Source organism: Puntigrus tetrazona, chromosome 18 (assembly GCF_018831695.1).
Source record: "Puntigrus tetrazona isolate hp1 chromosome 18, ASM1883169v1, whole genome shotgun sequence".
Lineage (NCBI taxonomy): Eukaryota > Metazoa > Chordata > Actinopteri > Cypriniformes > Cyprinidae > Puntigrus > Puntigrus tetrazona.
The window spans coordinates 12,787,618-12,808,221 of record NC_056716.1 but is presented as its reverse complement, the minus strand read 5'-3'; the positions used below and the strand labels follow the sequence as shown (position 1 = coordinate 12,808,221).

Here is a 20,604-nt window from a genome sequence, read left to right as displayed (position 1 = left end):
GTTAATGAACTATAAAATGGCTTTCATTAAGTTAATATTAAATTCTTACATTTTTATATGAAAAAAGTCACTCAAGACCATATGTTTTTAACAATGTTACCATGATGTTATTGGTTTTAATATTCTCTAATTCAAACCTGTATGTTCCTATCCTGTTATTTCTGCTTGCACAGTGTCCCATCCTTTGTTACTCTGTCTTTGCTTTCGCTTTGTCTTTCAGTTCTTATCTGCCAATGTTTTGAATTCATGTAGGAGTATAAACATCATCCTGTGTTTCTGTGGTGACATGAAATGATGGGTTCAATATGATGTTTATATATATGGGTGTTTGTCTGTATGTATTTATATATAATGTTAACCTTCATAATTCAAGGTATCTCTTTTGCTCTTATTAGTCTAGATGATGACTTTGTTCTCATCAATATGTATGTCTCATGTTGCCTTTTGTGCACAGCCTTATGGGTAATCATGTTGGTCTTGTCATCTGTATACTAAGGAAATCTGATTTGAGCTCATATCTTGATCATAGCGTGCAGAACTGCGCAGTAACTCTTAAGATAAATGCTAAGGAGAGCGCTTCTGTCAGAAGAGAGCTATTCAGAGAACAGGATGAAAGGAATGGGAAATGAAGGACTGTCTGGTTCTCTCAGAATCAGGGGAATTACAAAGTCATCTCTTGAGTCGTAGCTCTCTGTGGGAAGCTTATTCATTGCTTTGGTCTGATCTTAGTTGTGTCCTTTTTGTCAGCTGCTCCTCCTTTACTCCTCTGGACCTGTCTGTTGGTCTGTCTGTCTATTTGTTTCTGTGTAAATGCGTTTAAAACGTCTCCAGCTTTTTCAAAAAGTAGAAGACATTTAAGGAACTCACTGACTACCTAGAAGCCTCCTAACCATCATCAGAGCCCCAGAAGTGACTGATTTAGGACTCTAGCCTAATGGTCACTCGTGCACAATAGTACTTTTCACTTTAATCACACAAAAGGCCTGACCCTGACTGACTTTTAGAGTTTCAGAGTGCAATAGTGCTGCCCACATTTGACCTCGAACTGAAATATAGAACTAAAGAATATAGAAAGAAATATAAAACACAAAATAATGTGTGCCAAATATTTTTCGCAATTTATCCTTATGCCATTTTAAACCTGTACAAGTTTCTTTGTTAAACATATAAAAAGATATTTAGAAAAATGCTGAAACAATGAATGGTCCTCTTTGACTTCCATAGTAATTCTTCCCTTCTGTGGAAGTCAGTGGGGACCAACAACTATTTGACCAAACGTCTTTTGTGTTCAACGTAAGAAAGAAACAACTTATACAGGTTTGGAAAGGTATGAGGGTGAGTAAATGACATAATTAAATTTGTTGGTGCATTACTCCTTTAAGGGTTTGTCTTTTCCGGAAACTATACATGCAGTCTTAATCTGAAAGAGACTTTGAAAGACCGCAACCTATGCTTCTGCAGCGACGTGAAGGCTAAAAATGCTTCTTGTTTGGTTTTTGGAAGAGAACTTGAATGTGCCACCTGTTATAAACTCTCTCTTTACTCCTCAGCCGTGCCGCCCACCCCTCAACCCACAGATGATGTGGATGTCTACTTTGAGACCCCAGCAGATGATAAAGAGCACAGCCGTTTCCAGAAGGCCAAGGAGCAACTTGAGATCAGACACCGCAACCGCATGGAGAGGGTGAGTGAGAGGCCGCATTTATAGTTTGTAAATACACAGTAGTTGTCATGTGACATTAAGTTGTTTCCATGTGGCTAGTCAGATTATTTGAGCCCCAAGTGATTTGTGAATGTTGTTCTTACCAGGTGAGGAAGGAGTGGGAGGAGGCTGAGAGCCAGGCCAGGAACCTACCCAAAACTGAGAGACAGACACTGATCCAGGTAAACCCCAGCTTCTATGCCTGAGGGCATCTCGTACAAGAGGAGGTGACTGTTTATTTATTGGGTCTTCATTATTCTCACTGCAGCACTTCCAGGCTATGGTGGAGTCCTTGGAGGAGGAGGCAGCCAGTGAGAAACAGCAGCTGGTGGAGACTCATCTTGCCCGGGTGGAGGCCATGCTGAACGATCGCCGCCGTCTTGCCCTGGAGAACTACCTAGCCGCTCTACAGGCTGATCCACCAAGGGTGAGAAAGCACACAAAGTCCCCCGTTTTCCACTGAAATTAACATCCTTATTGGTGCTAAATGCAGGCGTTAAACACCTTTGTCCAGTTAAAAAAAATAATAATTCAATCTATTTTAGTTGTTCTAATACACAATATAATATAGTTATAAATGTTAGTATAATAAATAAACCTTTTTTACAATTTCAAATATAATTTTTTTTAAGGTCATATGGTGTAACTATTGTAAAGTACTATACTTTTGATTATACCCTGAATACATGTGACTGAATGCATAAAAAAACCCCAATAGGTACAAAATATTTTGCCCAATATGCCTCCCCTTTCTGCTAAATCCCATATTTTCTTTTTAGTCATTTTAACTTGAAGTTTAACAGACTTGTTGACACAGTCACAAAGTCTTGTGGTGTCCTGTTTTTTTTTGTTTTTGTTTTTTTTCCTTGCACCATATGACTTTGGTTTTAGCAGACAGAAGTTCTCCAAATAGTAAGCAGTATAGCAAGTTTTGTAAAGCTTTTTACTACCAAAATAAGTTATTTTAATTAGAAAATAAATGCATTCTACCAAACCATATAATGTTTTTCTTTTTAAAGAAATAAAAAATTAAAAACATTTATTAAAGTCTTACAACTGTTCTGACATTGTTTAAAGCCAGACAAAATGTGATACTTTCCCTTCATCACAATTTAAAACATGCCTATCTAATGTATTTGAGTCATTAAATGTATGGATAGCGTATTTCCCCTCAAAATCTGATGACAAGTAGTCACAGGAGATGTTTGAGTTGCATGTTAGTCCCAAGTGTGGGTGGTATTGTGTCTCTGCTGACCACATGTGATCAGATCACTTGAGATTCATGTAAACACCAGCCAGTGTTTACTTGGAGTGACTTCCAGTTCCCTTCCAGTATATAAATGAGCACGGATCATGTGCGATCATCTGTGAGATGCACGCTCTGTGAAGGAGTAAAAAGTTTGAGAGATAAGTGCTTCCTTGAAGGATTGTTCTCCGCTCATAATGACCAGATTACACTTCTCATTCTGGAGTCTCTGATGAGCGATGGTTGTCTTTTCTCTCTGCTGTGCGATTTAATGGTGGCGGATTACCCATCCTCTATTACCCCGCTGAAAGCTTATAACAGGGAGGGTGCTTCGGTTACTTAAGATATTAATTTGAATTGTGCACCTATGTAATGTTTAATCCCCTGAAATGACTTGCATGAAGAGAGTCAGAGCCGAACTCGCGCAAGCAGGCGCGCTTTCAGCATTTTTTCTAATCCTCTTGTTATTTCTCTCCATGTTATTTCTCTTTGATCCTTGCACTGATTCACGGATCAGCCAGCTCATGAGGAGACGTCCACCTGACTCACCCTGCCTTTTATTTTCTCTCCTTTGTGGTCAATTTGTCTTCTTTCTGTGTCTCTGCAGCCCCACCGTATCCTGCAGGCTCTGAAGAGGTATGTGCGTGCCGAGAATAAGGATCGTCAGCACACCATCCGTCACTACCAGCACGTCCTGGCCGTAGACCCTGAGAAGGCCGCCCAAATGAAGTCCCAAGTCAGTGTCGCCCAATTTGCCTCGCCTTTCTGCTAAATCTCATATTTTCTATCATCTTTTCTCACCTTGTAAAGTTTTGACCTATTTATAACCGTTTTACTAGCCTTTTGGTGCCTGCTTCATATTTAAAGACCGTAAACGACCCATTTACCTGACAGTATCACAAAATGATCTTAAAGTGTGGCTGTTTGGCTAAACACTGGTTTATGAACACTGTTGCCTTCTAATTAGTTGAGCTAGAGGCACAGGAATGACACCCTTCTCTAATGGTGCTTTCTGTGCATATGTACGGCGTTCAGAAGATGATAGGATTGTCCAGGACTGCCATGAGCGAGTTAGCATGACTGGATTGTCTTGTTCAAACGTTATATGAGAGATTAGCACTGCACTGCTCTTGTGTAACATCACACGTAGTGATTTTGATTGGATTTAACTCAAGTCAGAGCCAATGCCGTGGCTCTATAATTTGCATTGCATTCCAGACTGGCCAGCACAGATGTTTGTCATGGAAGACGTGACGTGGCACAGATCTGAGAATCATGCAAAAAAAAACGAAAACCCACATACACAACAGTTTAGGTCTTGTGTTTACGGACTGATAATTTCAGATTTAGTGTCTAGTTCCGAGCCAGAATGTAACCCTTGTTCTATTTAAAACATTTCAGAAATAGGCCAGGGGTTAAAGGGATAGTTCACACAAAATGAAGATTGTTATTGGCTTTTCCTTCCTCATGTCTTGTATGACTGACTGACTGACAAAGCAAAAACCCTAATGAGATTTGAGCAGGAAGGAGATGATTTTCTGTGAAAATCAATGCTGCTCTGTGAATGAATTAAATTTCAATCTGAGCTTCTTTGTTTTTGGGAACCTGACAGTCTCTGTGCTTTACTGTATGGAGAATGCGCTATGAATTTTCTATTCTCTCAGGGTTCCCACGCTTCTTGAAAGTACTTGAATGTCAGACGTATGGATTCAAGGGCTGGAACGTACTTGAAAATAAACATAGGTCCTGGAAAGTGCTTGAATTAAAGCTGCAGTTCCTAACTTTTTTGTGTTCAGAATTTAGATACTAAGTGAGTACACCAGTTTCCAAACTGTGTTTTTAGCTAGGCCTAAATAACTAGGATGCACCTATAATAAGTGTACATATTGGGACTATTTAGTTCAGGTTGGTACTTATGCAGAGTAGACCTGTACCTGTGTTTTACCATAGACATAAACTTAGAGAAGTAGCTCTGTAAAAATATTATTCTGCGAGAGACACAGTTCTGTTTATTAAGCACAAGACCACCAAAGGTTACAGACTGCAGCTTTAAACTTGAAATAAGATTATTTTTTAATACTAATGGATACAACTTAAACCTTTTTTTCTCAGATCTTAAGAGGTTAAATTCCTCTTTGAATATGACTGCTCAAAACGGTCTGCATTTATGAAACCTACAAATCAAAATGAATAGTTTTTAATGCAAAATTTGTAATTTTTAATGTAAAGGTTAAGTGTAAGTGAAATGTTTTAGTACTGTAAGGTCTTTCATGGCATTACATATGCTGGGGTTTGAATTTGATGGGTGCTTGATATAAAACACACGGTGCTTAAAGTCCTTGTAAGTCCTTGACTCTAGTGTTCATGAATAAGTGGGAACCTTGTCCTCTGCTTTTGTTCTCTACTACAGAAAATAAATTTAAACTGGTTTGGATTGACATGATGGTGAGTAAATGACAGTATATTCATTTCTGAATGAACTATCCCTTCATCAATTTAGAGCAAAAAATAACAAATAGGCCTTGTTTGGCTGTGCTTTATATAACGATGTGTTTGAGAAATGGCTCCTTTCAATTGAGTGGAAGTCCAGGTACGACCGACAGACCAACATAAACTAACTTACTTCCTAAAGCAATAGTGTGACAGCTAAATACAGTATCTGAGGTCCAGACGGGCGCCTACAAGGACATTTTACAGCAATTCCCCCCCTCCTTCAGATATATAGGCCCTTCATTGCCATCTGTTGCTCGTTTTTGAGCATTGCACACAAACACTGTGACAACAAAGAACCAGGCGTGGTTGCTCGTACACGCATTTTACAGCCCACATTCACACCATTTCTTCTTCTTGCGTATTAAGACCGCCACAAAGCCTTTGTGTTCGAGTTACATTAATCCATCCAACAATGCAGAACCACAGACAAGTTTCATCCTGCAGAATGGAGCCTTTTTATAAATATAATCTTGCGTAATCTGTTTTTAAAGGCATGTGTCTGGGTTTCCTAGGTGATGACCCACCTGCGGGTGATCGAGGAGAGGATGAACCAGAGCCTGTCCCTGCTCTATAAGGTGCCCTACGTCGCAGAGGAGATTCAGGATGAGATTGGTATGTGGTTGATTTAGAATCAGATTTGGAAAATGGTGAAAATGGGCATTTTTGAAAACGCATGCAAAACGAGAGAGAGATGATAATGCTTTGTATTTTTATTACTACTTTCTTTTATCACATTATATTAATTGCGTCATGAACTTGAGTAACATGGTGAGTACTAGTGGCAGGTATTTTCCTCTGTTGCTAGGTAACAGTTTAGAAGGTGTCAGCTTCAATGTTTTACTCCATGTTTTTGTCTATTTGGTTTTACTACTGACCGTAAATGCGCGCAAGTGTCTGCTGGGAATATATCACTTCTGTCTGCCTTGAGATCAGGAATGTGAGAACTCTAGTGAAACTATCCGGCTATTTAGTGGCTTCGGTTCTGGAAGTCTTTTTTTCTCCATGGGTAATTTAAAAGCAATTTTAGGCTACAAACCAAATCAACAAACTCTGAGCTGAATCAGAAAAGTGACAAACTTTAGATTTGAAGCAAAAAGATTGTTTGAACAGGCAAATGAAATTGTGCTTTTAAATTCTTCTGTGGAGAAATGAACTACAGTCCCATGAACCAATGCAAACTGTGTAATCTGATCAGAAACTGTAGTACAAAGTGCAATTATTTGCTCAATCAAGAGTATGAAATTCTTTATTGTAAAATTTTATAATTTCACACTATTATATACACTAAAAAACCTTATAGAATAGTGCATAAGTACATGATTTTGGATGCACATTCTGTTTCTGTGCAACCAAATAAAGAACGGTTCATGTTGTTTAAATGGTTAGATTTACATCTAATCAATACTGATCCATTCCTGCAAGTTAGATCCGATTGCATTCAAATTGAATGCCAGATATTCCTTTCAAGGCATCTTATCTTGCTTGATGTGGTCTGTTAGTGTGCATATGAGCTCAACAAACTGAACTTTGATGTCACGCTCTAAACCTCCCTTGGTTTATAACGGATAAAGCTGTACAAAGATTTTCAGTGTATTTTATGCATTCTTTTGTCCTGCATGGAGCTTTTAGTCCCCTAAACAGCCTCACAATCTCTCTGCATCTCAGATGCCAAGATAATTACACCTGTATGAAAAGTCTGGCTGCAATAATTAGCCCTCTCTCTCACACACACACACACACACACACACACACACACACACACACGGAGAGAGACAGACACAAGTGTAATTTGGCTTCTCTTTTTATCGCTCAGCTTGAAAACATCTAACCGCAATCAAAGTAAATTAGAGTGTCCTGAAGCTTTTGTTGTGCCGTGCTCTTTGTTTCAGGTGGAAACAGTCAAGCTGTTCCCAGAGACACCCCTCTGCACTTGTCTCATTTTATGAGAAGAGCCGTGGCCTTGTGTAGTATAGATGAGACTAGTGTGTGGGATTTGACAGAACTGGGTCAAGACCTCCTCCAGATTCCCACTAGTGTGTGAAGACGCATAGTTTTTAAGCCAGACTCTGTGCAGAATGTTTTTGCAAGTTTAGAGAAGTAGAAAGGGTCATTTTAGCTTCACCGATGCCTGGAAGTGCCGCAGTAGGGAACCTCGTAATGGATAATTGATCGCGTTTATGACCGCTTCGTGCCTCGTTTTAATGGTTTTAGGAATAGATTCCTTCCTTCCGTCTCTTCCCTCCTGTGATTTGCCGTTTTTAACCACGTTCCTCCCTGTATCTCCCAATTCAGATGAACTTCTGCAGGATCAAAAGGCAGATATGGACCAGTTCCTGTCCTCCATCTCTGAATCACAGCCTGATGTTACTGTGTCCTCTGAGGAGAGTGTGGAGGTTCCTGCCTTTGAAGGAAAGCCTTTCCGCCCCTTCCAGGTCAACTCTCTGGGCTCCCCCGCTGAACCCGAGGGTATGTTTCTTGTCTAAATTTACACAGGCAAAACTTTAAGGCTCGCAGTTGCTCTCCAGTCTCTCAATATGGCACTGTTGCCGAGGCAGGTTTTGCATCAGTGTCATGCCACTACTACTCCCCTTCACTATTGGGGGAAAAAAAAACTTAGCTGGCTAAGTTTAGCCTGCACACTGGAAAATTGTCCAAACCCCTTTTAAAACCAGAAAACGGACCACTCTGTGAGAGCAGCTAAGACTAGCAGAACCAGCTTAGACTAGTTTAATTAGTTTTTTATAAGCTAATACCCTTTGGAAAAGTGAATATCGTATTTCCACTTCCTATTGAATATCATATTTCTAGTACTGTAGTGTTATTACCGTTTCAAACACTGAAAGCACTCTGTGAGGGTTTGATATGATTTTCTGTAGTAACTCAAGGAGAATATGCTTGTTTAGTATGTTAAATGGTTAACTAAAGTAGATACAAACAAATTTGAAACACAAAGGCAGGCAAATATTTAATAATTATTATATAATGGCCCGATTTCATAGATGGGGCTTAGTCTAAATCAGTTGTAATGACTGGTCTTAAAGTAATTCTAAGCTTTTTAAGGTGAAACAGATTAGATTTACATTTTAGTGATTAGGTTTAAGCCTCGTCTGTGAAACTGGGGAAATATGTATATGATCTAGTAATTTAATGTGATAAGACATATATATTCTGTTAAATGCATTAAATTGTACATTCATCTTAGCAGACAATATCGAGCCACTATTTGGCATGGCACCAGTCCAAAAATTGTTACCTCAAGCCTACTGAAGTGAATCTGATAAAACCTGTCAGGGACATATTTCACCCCAAAAAAGGAGGGAAAAAATAAAAATTTTGCATGTAGAAAATGAAGCAAATATTATGGCGTTTGCTTTGACTATAAAAGTACAAAAGTGTTTTTTTTTTTTTTTTATTATATTAAAATGTATTACATGTATAATAAACCATAGTATATAGAATATCAATAACTAAATATATTATAGATGGACATTCAGACAAATTAAAAATAGAAACATATTTTTATGACATTTTATAATTTTCTTCATGCATTTTGGGGTGAAATGTGATCTGGAAGTTTCCCGGGAAACCTTCAGCCACCAGTACCTTGTTAACCTGTTTTTGTCTGGCTGGTTCTCGTTTAAAGTGTCTGTTTTGAGCCAGTACTGGAGGTCTGCTCATAGTCTCTATCTCGAAGCCGTTCAGGTGAATCTCTCTGGCAGCATGAGGCCTGTTCGCGTTAACTTGCCTAAATGCTGAATGAAGCCCCAAAGTCCGAATATTGCACCCGGGCCATAGGTTTCTGCTTATCTAAGCTTGCCTGAATCCCCATTGGCATCGCCTTAAACACCACGCCATTTGAAGTTCAGCTAAAATCATAAAGCCTGAGGCTCCGGCGTTGCACTGCAGCCAAGTGCTTTGAAAATCTCTCTCTTACTGAGCCCAGTCCTGCTCATTCACTCTCCTGCCCGGGCCTGCCAAGCCTTTAAGGAAACTGCAAAACTGCAAAATTAAAATGCGACATACAAAAAGAGCAATGTAATAAACACATTAGAGCCCAGGAGGGCTTTCATTATGACAGGCCTGTCCAGAAACGCACCCTGGGTCTTTCTTTCCCCTGTTCTTTGATTTGTTTTTCTTTATCATTCTGTCCCTGCGGGATTCTCCTTTCCGTCCGCAGACACAGCTTGATAAGCCTGACTATTTCTCTTTTACTCACCTGGGTTATTTTCTCTTTTTCTATTCCAATCTTTTCTTGTTTTGTCTTTTGCTTGTACGCAATGCCTAGGCGATCTCTCTGAACCCCCTCGTGCCTTCAAGAAAGGTGGGTCTCTGCTGCTTTTCTGTTTCTATTTTTTCTTTTTTTCCTTCAGCCGCTGAAATGTTGTGTTTGCGCGCTTTTCTTAATTTTTTTTTTTTTATTATTGTTGCATAAAGGGCTGGGTATTGAATTTTTATATATATATTTCATTGTGATTCCGTCCGATATCAATTCAATTTTGGAATATTTCAGTAATGTCAGAATTTTTCTATAATACAGTAACATGCATTGAGTATATTAAAGCTTAGAGCATTAAAAACCCTTATGATCATAAACTCTTATGGTATTGTATTTTGGCATTGTGTGTTTACACAAATGTGGAGGATTTTATCTCCGTGTCCTGGATTAATATTATTTTGAAGTAAATGTAGTTTTAAATGGTAGTAAATTATTATAGTTGAATTTTTTAAAACGTTATTATATATTTAATTTAAATTATTTTTATGTACAAATAATGCACTTATTATTATTATTATTATTATTAAGGATTGTCATTTTGAAAATATATATTGGGTTATTTATTTTTTTTCTTAACCCAGCCCTCCTTGCATACCTCTTGACTCATCTCCCCATCTATCCTCATATTTTTTACTGTATTTCCACCCCATGCTTTTGCTCTGTCTGTCCCTTCAGCCCTGTTAGCCATCTTGTTCTAAATTTCCCCTCTCAGTCACTCCCTTAGATGGAGAGACCAAACATCCCATCCCTCAATGTCTGACCGGAAGAGCTTTGCCTAATGAAAAGTCCAGGCAGCTTGTTAAGCTAATTAGCCGTTTGGATCGGAGAACGAGTCCGATGTAAATGTGCTGTGCGGAGCTAAAGCAGTTATGGCTGCCTCACTACCTGCCTGTGTCAGGAAGACAAATAACCTGATTCAGACCCAGCTCTATGTCAACAGTTCCTTAGGACTCATTTGCTACTTACTGGGCCTCATCTCGTCGCATTCCTGTTATCTTGCACTTTTCATGATAGGGCTCATTAATTTAGCAGTTCTGTTGCAGGACTGCTGTTTAGCTGACCAATGGCCAGCTTTTGCTCCCAGATTATACAACTGGAACATCGACCTGTTTACAGTTTACCCTTGTGGTCCTGCCCATGTGAATGCGCTTATAAACCTGCTCTTAAAATATTAGTTGTAGAAGCTAAATCGCTATTACCGTTGTTGATGCATAGGGTCTGGAGGTTGTTTAAATTCCTAGCTATATTTAATTATAAAGTATCATTAATACTACAGACAAGAATGGTACCTCAAATCATGCGGCTTGTTGAAAAGAGGCCTGATCAAATGCATAACTTGCATTTAAAAGGCCTCGTGGAGTGTCAGAAACAAGCATCACAAGGCAATATTTGTTCACTGGAATTGCTTTTCCATTTTTAATGTTTGTAAGGGCTTTTTTATAATTACCTTTATTCAAAGTTTCTGTGTTGTCTTATGTCAATCAATACTTAAATGTAAAAATCTACCCAAATACTATTATTTTTCAAATTGAATCAATGTCAACAAAATCCATCTTTACACTACAAAGGTGTAACCAAAGCTGTCTGACATTATTTACATGGAGTTAGATGTTACTCAAAGTTAGTCCAGACTAATCTAAGCACCTCCGATTGGCCAAACGTGTCTAAATGTAATGCCACAATCAACACTTCATGTCCGTTTAGTTTAATTGTGATTGGGCAGTTGTTGTTTTTTTTGCCGCCTTGAATTTGTTGGTTATTTATTGTTCATTTTGCAGAGATTTTTGCCCAATGTCCCTTGCAATTTCCACCATTTTTACTCATATCTAGCAATCAAACTTGAGGTCGGGCTAGTTTGACATGAGCTAGTTAGCATCCATTTAGCAAAGCCCTAGAAACTACCTAGAAAACCACTCTGAATGCATTAGAAACCAAAAATAGCAACACCCACAAGATACCAGCCACATTTTCTTCCAAAATTGTCATCATCTAAATGGTCTTTGCTGTTTTTGTTGTCTCATCTCATGTGTAAAGTCTAATTGTCTTGGTGACACACTTCCATGTTGTGAAGTAGCTTGACTGTGTGTGTGTTCTGGTGGTTAGTGGTTCAGTCGTGCATGGTTAAGCTGTAAGCCCTTCTCTCAAGAGCTTATGACTGCCACTGAACATAGTTAATCTTTTAGCATCGGTGACCTGCTGCTTTGACAGTCAAACAATGAGTGTGGGTGGAGGGTATTGTTCTTCTGTCGGCCAATGAGATTTTCAATGTGGTATTATGTAACCAGGACTCATTTTAGCCAGGTGTCTTTGGAAATTTCTAGCATGGTAATGTTTACCACTGTTGTAGTACAGAACAATGCTATTCATGCTGTTTATCTTCTATATATGATTTTCTTTTTATTTTGATGTGTAATCAATGTTCATTTAGCATGACCGACTCACTGAAGGAGAGAGGAGGAAAAAAATAAAAAATAATTTATATATATATATATATATATATATATATATATATATATATATTAAAATTAATTAATTGCCATCTTGAAAATTAGCCTCCACATCCCAAGTATCTAACATGCAGAAAGTCAAATCTCTTGATTCCTGGTTATTGTATGAAATTACCACGTTTGACCATCTAGTCATTTGTTTCACTCAGAAGTGTCGCTTTATGGTAGTAAAATGGTTTATGAATCAAGTATCACGTTGACTTTAATTGTTTAATATGTAGGGCGAGGATATATATTTATAGAACAGTTACTGGAAACAAGTGCTCACAGGATGTCCCAAGACGCTAATTCTACCAGGAAGAGACCTTTTGACCACAATAGTTCACACCTCTTACTCTGAGCTGAATGTTTGCACTGAGCTTGTCTGGACTGATCCAGGAGGACTCGGATCTTCTACCTCATACACTTAAATAAATGTATGACTAATGAATGAGTCTGCGTTGGCGTGTCACCCCCAACTGAACGAAAAACATAAAAAACAAAACTGCAAGGCAGCAGGATTCTGGTCAGAAGCTGAGGTTATTTAGCTAATTGCAGCTACTGTTGGCCACATTGGTCTCTGATTGGCTGTTCCCTCTGCAGGCTCTGGCATGAACAGTCTAGATGGTCTGATCGGAGCAGAGGAAAAAATCATCAACAGCAAGAGCAAGATCAACGAGAATGTGGTGAGCCCACCAGTCTGTCTCCAACACCACACACACTTCACTGATCTGTTGCAAACACTCTGCCAACTGCTTACGCCAACCCTAAAATTACATAAACTAAAAAAAATGCAGGATTTTCATAGTGCTTAAGTGCTAATAATAAAATCAAGAATTGGCTTCATGATACGCCTAGATGAACATTTACTTAATAAAAACTATGGTCTTGTAGTTATAATTATGAGTTTGATTTTACTGCATTTGCAAGGCAGCGCTAAACATTTTGATTCACAAATATGATGATTAGATCTCTTTTAAAACATTAAGACAACTTATCTAATGTATAAAAGCCATTTATACTAAAAAAGTTATTGTTATTGTTCACCCAAAAATAAAAATTATTTCATGAATTACTTACCCTTGTGTCATTCTAAGCCTGTAAGATGTTCATTCATCTTTGGAACACAAATTAAGAGGAGTTTATTTTTTATTAAATCCAAAAGCTTTCTGATCTTCCATAGATGGAAACAGAATTGCCACGTTCAAGGACCAGAAAGGTAGTCCATGTGAGATCAATGGTTCAACTGTAATTTTAAGAAGCTATGAGAATACTACATTTATAAAAATGCTTTTATTTAACAATTTTTGCTCTTCCATGTCAGTCTTTGAGTCCACAAGAGTACCTCAACACACGTGTAAATTTTCATTTTTGGGTGAACTATCCCTTTTAAGAAAGTACATTGTTTTTAAATTGCCATTGCACAAAATTTGCTAAAATTATAAACTATTTAATGGAAAAAAAATTCCTTCAGATCTTTTAGATTCTACCCATTATTAATGTTAGATTAAATTGTTTTTAATATACATTTTATACAAATATAAGTGGTCTTTTAGTCCCATTTTTGCAGTATATTTTGTTTCAAAGCAAGCACAGACAGTACAGTACATATGGACAGTGGATTAATTAGTCTCATAATTTCTGACCTTTTAGAAAGTTCTGTCAAAATCTAAAGGTTAACATTCAACATTTTAACTCCGTAATTTTAGTGTTCTATTCATATAAACTTCATACTTAAAATAGTTTAAATTCTCCCATTCACTTGAGTTATGTCAAAATCTTAGTTGATTTGCATGTTGATTTCTTGCATACTTAGTTCATTTAAACATCTATAGCTGAACCAAAGCCTAAAACTTAAGCACTTCTCCGCTGCCTTGCAGTCACTGCTATCTCCTTCCAGATATACAAATCTACTTTATTTCAGGCAACCTCATTCATATCCCAGCATTCATCGCATGCCACGTTCACACTTTTCCCGGTCACATTCCAGTCTCCTCTGATCGCAGCTCACACAAGAGCCTGTGTGGTTGCGGAAGGCTGAGCTAGACACATGCAATGCATGATCTCTAAAGAATGTGACTCGTGTTCTGCTTGTTTTTCAGTATTTCTGCATGTTTACCTTTTCTGAAATCACACAGAGGAGCTATCAGAGGTCATTGAAAATCTAAGCTACTTTTAAAGAGAGAGTCCATCCAAAAATGAACTTTCTGTCGTGTACTCATCTTCATGTGGTTCTGAACCCGTATGACATTTTTCTTTTTGGGAACATGATTGAGAACAAAGAATGCAATGGAAATGAATGGGAACCAAAACTGTTTAGTTAACAACATTCTTCAAAATGTCATCTTTTGTGTTCCACACAAGAAAAAGTTACACGGGTTCGGAATGACATGAGTAAATGACAAATTTCATTTTGGGGTGAACTATGCCTTTAAACATGCTCCGGTGGCTCCTTCGTTGAATGTTTTTCAATACATGTTAAGGTGCTTTAATAGCAAAATAGATGAAAATGATATCTTCCTTGCATTAAATGCAACCAGCCATGTTTTCTGACAAAGTCAAAGATCATGAATTATTTTGGATTTGCTCACAGTATTTAATACCCATGTATTGCTGTAAACGGCACCATGAGCACCACAGACTGAGTCTGCTTAATTGTCAGAATAGTAACCAATCAATAAGCTTTTTCAAATATCTTTTTCCCCCGTTTGGTTCCCTATGCGCTAATGCCCTTTCAGTAAACACACACACACACACACACACACACACACACACACTGACTCGCTCTTCAGTTCTCAAGGAAGTAACTGAGCCTGCCCTGTCTGTGTTGACAGGTGATTGATGAGACTCTGGATGTTAAAGAAGTGATTTTGAATGGTGTTGATCCTCTGGTAAGTACAGCGCCCTCCCGTGCCCGGTACATGGTTCTGTCAAACGCTGCAGTCTCTGATTATGAGCTGGGGGGGGGTGTCTATCTGTGAGCAAATGAGTTTTTATATCGTTTATGACCTTGTATTGTTTATCCACGAGCTTCCACAGCACGCGTGCATGTTTTTAACGCGAACGCATGAGCATGTCCGGTGGATACGGATCATCATTCGTCATCATTTGACTTTCACACAAATGGAATTGAGCACTAAACATTTGTGTGTGAAAATTGCCAGTCACTGCTGTCGGTGCACATTCGGTCCACTTAGCACTTTGTGATGCAGATCGATCCCATCAAACGCTTAAAACATGTAAAAGCTCAATTTCGTTCTTAAAGGAGTAGTTCTCCCACAAAATGGAAATCGTCATCAATTGAGGCCAATTCATACTATGAATGAACTGCGCTGATATCTATTTGTGCACAAATGTGTGCAGCATTTATGCCATCTGCCACTTCAAAGGGATAGTTCACTCAAAAATACTAATTTGCTTTTAATTTCCTCGCCCTCAGGCCGTCCAAAATATACAGTGGTGGCCAAAATTAAAACCATCTTTAGCTGGTTAAAATACTAGCGTTCTAAGGAAGTTATTTCTATCTTTCGCTGTAGTGTCGACTGAAAATATCAGGTTATATTTTCAAATATTCAATTTGCCAATATTAATAATAATCCGGTGAGATTGGTTTGCATAAGGAATTTGAAAACAGCCAGTACTCCAGAGATCTGATCTCATCATCCAGAAACGGAAGACGGACTAAATACATAAACTAGCGTTTGGGAAAAAAACTAGTGTTCTAATAATAATGTAATGGAATACAGTGTGAATATTGGAAGAGAGTAACATGAATGTGACAAAAATTTTTTTTTTTTTGTGAACTGTTCCTTTAAGAAGCACTGAAAAAAAAAAATCACATAGACTGTCAAACATTGAAGTTATCATATTTTCCTTTCTCTGTATTCTTTCGATTCTCCTTTGGTACCAGTTATGGCACAACAGCTCTGCTGCCTTACTGTACATGAGTTACATTGAGATCCTTGTTTCAGCAGCATCAACAGCTCTTTGAGATGTCTGTTAACCGTGTTTGTCTTGGCTCTTTGTGCTTTTGGAGTGTAAATAGCTCTGGTGTTTATTTTTCCCCCTCACAGTTCAGCCGCGGATCAGAGCAGGAGACGTTCCGCCCCCTGGTGGATGACTTCAGCTTCGGGAGCAGCGCTCTGATTGGCCTGCTGGTGATTGCGGTGGCCATAGCGACCGTGATTGTGATCAGTCTGGTGCTGCTGAGGAAGAGGCAGTACGGCACGATCAGTCACGGCATTGTGGAGGTGAGCGAGCGGTCACACATGACGCTCCATCATTCACTCGTAGTGTTTTCACTGCAACCTTGAGGAGGATAACAAACAGGCTAGACTCTCTCTCAATAGATGAAGGATAACGCTCTCACTCACAGCACGCGAGGACAAGCAGGGTTAATGGAAACGTTAGTTCGGTACAAGTTTATATACATTTAACCATCAAAGGTTTTACGAATATACACTAGCAATAAAATGTTTCATGTCGGTAACATTCAAAATGTTATAAAACTTATGAAAGCAATTGGTTAGCCTGATTTGTTAAAATGTTCACCCTCAGGCTATATTAGATGTAGATGAGTTTTGGGTGAGATTTGGATGAACTCAGTATTGTGTCTCTGCAGTGAATGGGTGCCGTCAGAATGATAGTTCAAACTGCTGATTAAAAACATCACATAATCCATAAGTGGTGATTTTAAATTAAAACGCCTTAAAGATTTCTTTCTTAAAACGCACAGCTTTTCTATTTCCAAGGCCTTTATTGATGGAGTGGTGCGGATTATTATGGCGTTTTTATCAGCTGTTTGGATGTTTGCGAACGAGTGACGGAATGCTAAATTTAAATAAGCTCGTCTTGAATGATTTGACGAAGTGAAATTTCTTTTTGCGTGAAAACGGTTCCTTGAAGGATCACGCGACACCGAAAACTGGAGTAATGGCAGTCGAAATTCAGATTTGCAATTACATGAATTTCTTCTCTATTTTAATGTTTAAAATATTTCCTATTACTGTTTTTAGTGCACTCTTGATCAAATAAGGCAGCCTCGGTCAACTCGAGACCACCAAAGCACTTCTTGTACGTTGTAGGTGCTGATGTCTTGAATCTTGCGTTTCAGGTCGATCCTATGCTAACTCCAGAAGAACGTCACCTGAGCAAGATGCAGAACCACGGCTACGAAAACCCCACTTACAAATACCTGGAGCAGATGCAGATTTAGCCTTCATTGGGGCGCTGTGGAGCTAGAGAGGGGTGAACATACTACTGACCAATTATAAAACTGCTCTCAAATCATTTCATGCATTTGAAATGCATATTCTGGTTCATTTAAAGAAAACAAAAAAACAATGGTTTATTAATACTACTACTTCTAATACTGCTACTGTTGTACCACGGAGCGCAATTTTATGCTCTTGTAATTTTTTTTTTTTATTATTATTATTATTTTAAAGTCAACCGTTTTAAATCAGGAGAACGTGATTCTGCAAATTAGCCTGGAATTGATTTTTCCGTAATTGAAATCGGAACGTATTGTAATGTTATTTTCAATGTTAATTTTATAAAGATCCAGTTCAGATCTAGTCTATAGAGGTACAGCAAAGCCGAAAACAATCAATACGAGACAGCAGTTTGTCTACACCATCGCTGGCCGCCGGATATACTTCTTTTAAATAGATCGCTTGTATATGAAGGTTATTTGTAATGACTTAAATGTATAGTGAATCAGAAAATATGAAAAGAAAATCATTAATTCATTTACTTTGTAATTATTAAAAACACACAATATACATGAATAGAAAAAGTAGATGGTAAATTTTTATTCATAGTCATTTTATTTTGTTTTTTTCTCCAGAGCTTAAATCTTGGCTGGGTTACAGGTTTAAACTTTGAGATTTAAGGACTGATGTTTCCGGTCCAAACATCTGATACCATCGCCTGTGTAAGATACGATGAATGGTTCGAGCTGAATGGCGTGACGGCCTGCCAGATATTTTGGCTGATTGTGAATGTAGAGGTGCCCCGATTTCAGTAACATTACTATGTCATTTGTTTTTATCTTTTGGTTATGGTGTCATATACTTGGACCAATAAACGGTGCGGCCCCCCCTGCACGCGATCGGTGCGAATTTAGTTGGAAGGGCCACAAGGTTAGGGGCCTCCAGTCTCCCATATCACGCTAAAATGTCTCTATACTCGGAATGAATGTTCTTTTTCAAGCAGTTACGTGCACACACTCCAACTCTCCCTTTTTATAGGAAATCTGGCCTGATAAAATGACACTGTATTTTTATTTCGTAGCTGCCTAATGAGAACTGCCATGAAAAGTTTTATCGTACGGCAGTACTTTGCACACATTGCTTAAATCAAAGAGAGCATAAGGTCGACTCTAATTAAATGCTACGATATATATATATATGTGAGTTTATAGCATAAGTCCCACAAGGACATACCCTTGATAAAACGCACTAAAGTTACCCAGCTGGAGGCCAAGGCAAGTGCAAGAAATGTTTTGCATGTCCACTACGATGCAAGGCAAGGAAAAAATTGAGTCAAATAATTTTTTTATTTTTTTCTCTCTCTTTCTCTTCCCCTTCTTAGCAATGTCTTTGTATGCCTGTATAGTTGATGTTGCAATCATGGCTTTTATCAAGGACAACCTGTGGTGTGCATTGTTCTTATATGAGATGTTATGATATATATTTTTAAGTTTGTTCTCTTATTTTCTATTTTTTTCCCTCTTCCTGTGACAGTATTTCTGTATGTGACTTTCACTATGCACCTAAATGGCTCCAATCTTGGACCTTGTCATTGCCTGCTTGATTGTGGAAATGGTCATGGGGTGAGGGGAAAATAATACAAAGTTCATATATTAGAAGTAAAATATGGTTGAATCTAGTGAAAAATGGCTTCTTGGTTACAGGTGGGAAACACATCAATAAATTCACTACTTCCATGTTGGTGTTTTGTCTTATGTATGTCTTTTTTTTTTAATTATACCACAAGTATAAAAAATTATGAATGCTTATATCATAAGTAGTTTGCAATATAGAACCATTGTAAATATATTTTATGTAGGCATTTATGTATATTATTTTTTTCACCTCAAAAGTTCACCTCCAAATGAAATTTGCTGATAATGCGCTCACCTTCAGGCCTCCCAAGATGTAGAGTAGTTTGTTTCATTGGAACAAATTTGGAGAAATTCCTTTACAGAGTGTCTAAACGGCTGATTAAAAATATGAATCCACAAGTAAACTCCAGTCCATCGATTAACATCTTCTGAAATTAAAAGCTGTGTGTTCTAAATCATTAGGATGTTTTAAGTTACACCATTGTCTCTGGCCAAAATACCAATTCATAAGGAGAATCCAGTGGAAAAGTCAACCCCGTTATCAAAATCCTCTGCTTAATCTGCATATTCTCTCAATTCAGACATGACTTATCTCTGCAGGCAGAAATATTACGGATAAGGAACTTGTATTTTAGCTGGAAGCGACGTTTGAGGTAAAAATGTGTTCGTGATTGGTTTATTCCTTGCAAACATGCAGCTTTTCACTTCACAAGACGTCTTGCGCTAAACTTTCCAAATCCGTTTCAATGAAGAAACGAACTCCTCTACATATTGACTGGTCTGTGGGTGAGTACATTTTCATTTTATGGGTGAACTATTGTAACGTCTTGATATTTGTATGAACGTTCAACTCGGAGAAACTAAAAGTGTTGATTTGCGCCGTCGTGCTGGAGGATCATGTGAGGATGAGTCTGCAGGAGGAGAAGATCTTCCCTGTCTCCACCTTCAAATCGATGCTGTTGAAGATTACAGACCTTGTTGTATTGCTCTTTCCTTTGATGATAAACTCAAACCATCACTTTTGGTGAAACAAAACCGTGACTTGTCAATGACAAACACCTTTGGCAAGTCCTGTATTATTCAGTGAAGGTGGGTTTGTGTGCAGGCACCATGGTTACTGGTGATGTCTGGTAAGGACCTGGCTTGAAAAAAACCCTCAGCCCAGCAGCTCGAAGAATAAAAGTTCAGTGTGTATCCCAATGAAATGTTTAAGAATTTTTGAAGTGCATGCAAAGTTGAATGCTATATTGATGTTTTTAAGACCTTTTTAGGCCTTAATTTATGAAATTGAAACGTTCAAATCTTTCAGAAACTCTTTAAGGACATTAGATAGATAGATAGATAGATAGATAGAATTTGTGACCCTAGATCATAAAACCAGCCATAAGGGTCCATTTTTGTAAACTGAGATGCATACAACTAAATAAATAAGCTTTCTATTGAGGTATGGTGTGGTAACATAGGGGAAAAAATGTTGAAAAAAATTGCCATTAAAAGTTGCCCGAATGTTCCTAGCGACGTACATTAAGATATTTTGAAAAATCTTTTTTTATT

The 20,604-nt window shown here is 38.1% G+C and overlaps 1 protein-coding gene across 6 annotated transcripts in view; it reads left to right on the top strand.

Annotated features, from left to right (window-relative positions):
- Positions 1-19,152, top strand: part of aplp2 (amyloid beta (A4) precursor-like protein 2) — a 62,064-nt gene extending 42,912 nt beyond the window's left edge. For 2 of the 6 annotated variants that reach the window (XM_043264086.1, XM_043264081.1), the window contains 11 exons: positions 1,551-1,684; positions 1,810-1,884; positions 1,971-2,129; positions 3,556-3,684; positions 5,954-6,053; positions 7,734-7,907; positions 9,727-9,762; positions 12,807-12,889; positions 15,038-15,094; positions 16,277-16,453; positions 17,317-19,152. In XM_043264086.1, coding sequence (XP_043120021.1) covers positions 1,551-1,684; positions 1,810-1,884; positions 1,971-2,129; positions 3,556-3,684; positions 5,954-6,053; positions 7,734-7,907; positions 9,727-9,762; positions 12,807-12,889; positions 15,038-15,094; positions 16,277-16,453; positions 17,317-17,418 — 1,226 coding nt within the window. In that variant the 3' untranslated portion in view covers positions 17,419-19,152. The remainder of the gene's footprint in view (positions 1-1,550; positions 1,685-1,809; positions 1,885-1,970; positions 2,130-3,555; positions 3,685-5,953; positions 6,054-7,733; positions 7,908-9,726; positions 9,763-12,806; positions 12,890-15,037; positions 15,095-16,276; positions 16,454-17,316) is intronic. The other 4 variants (XM_043264082.1, XM_043264084.1, XM_043264083.1 and 1 more) reach the window with 4 other exon arrangements.
- Positions 19,153-20,604: the final 1,452 nt, after the last annotated feature.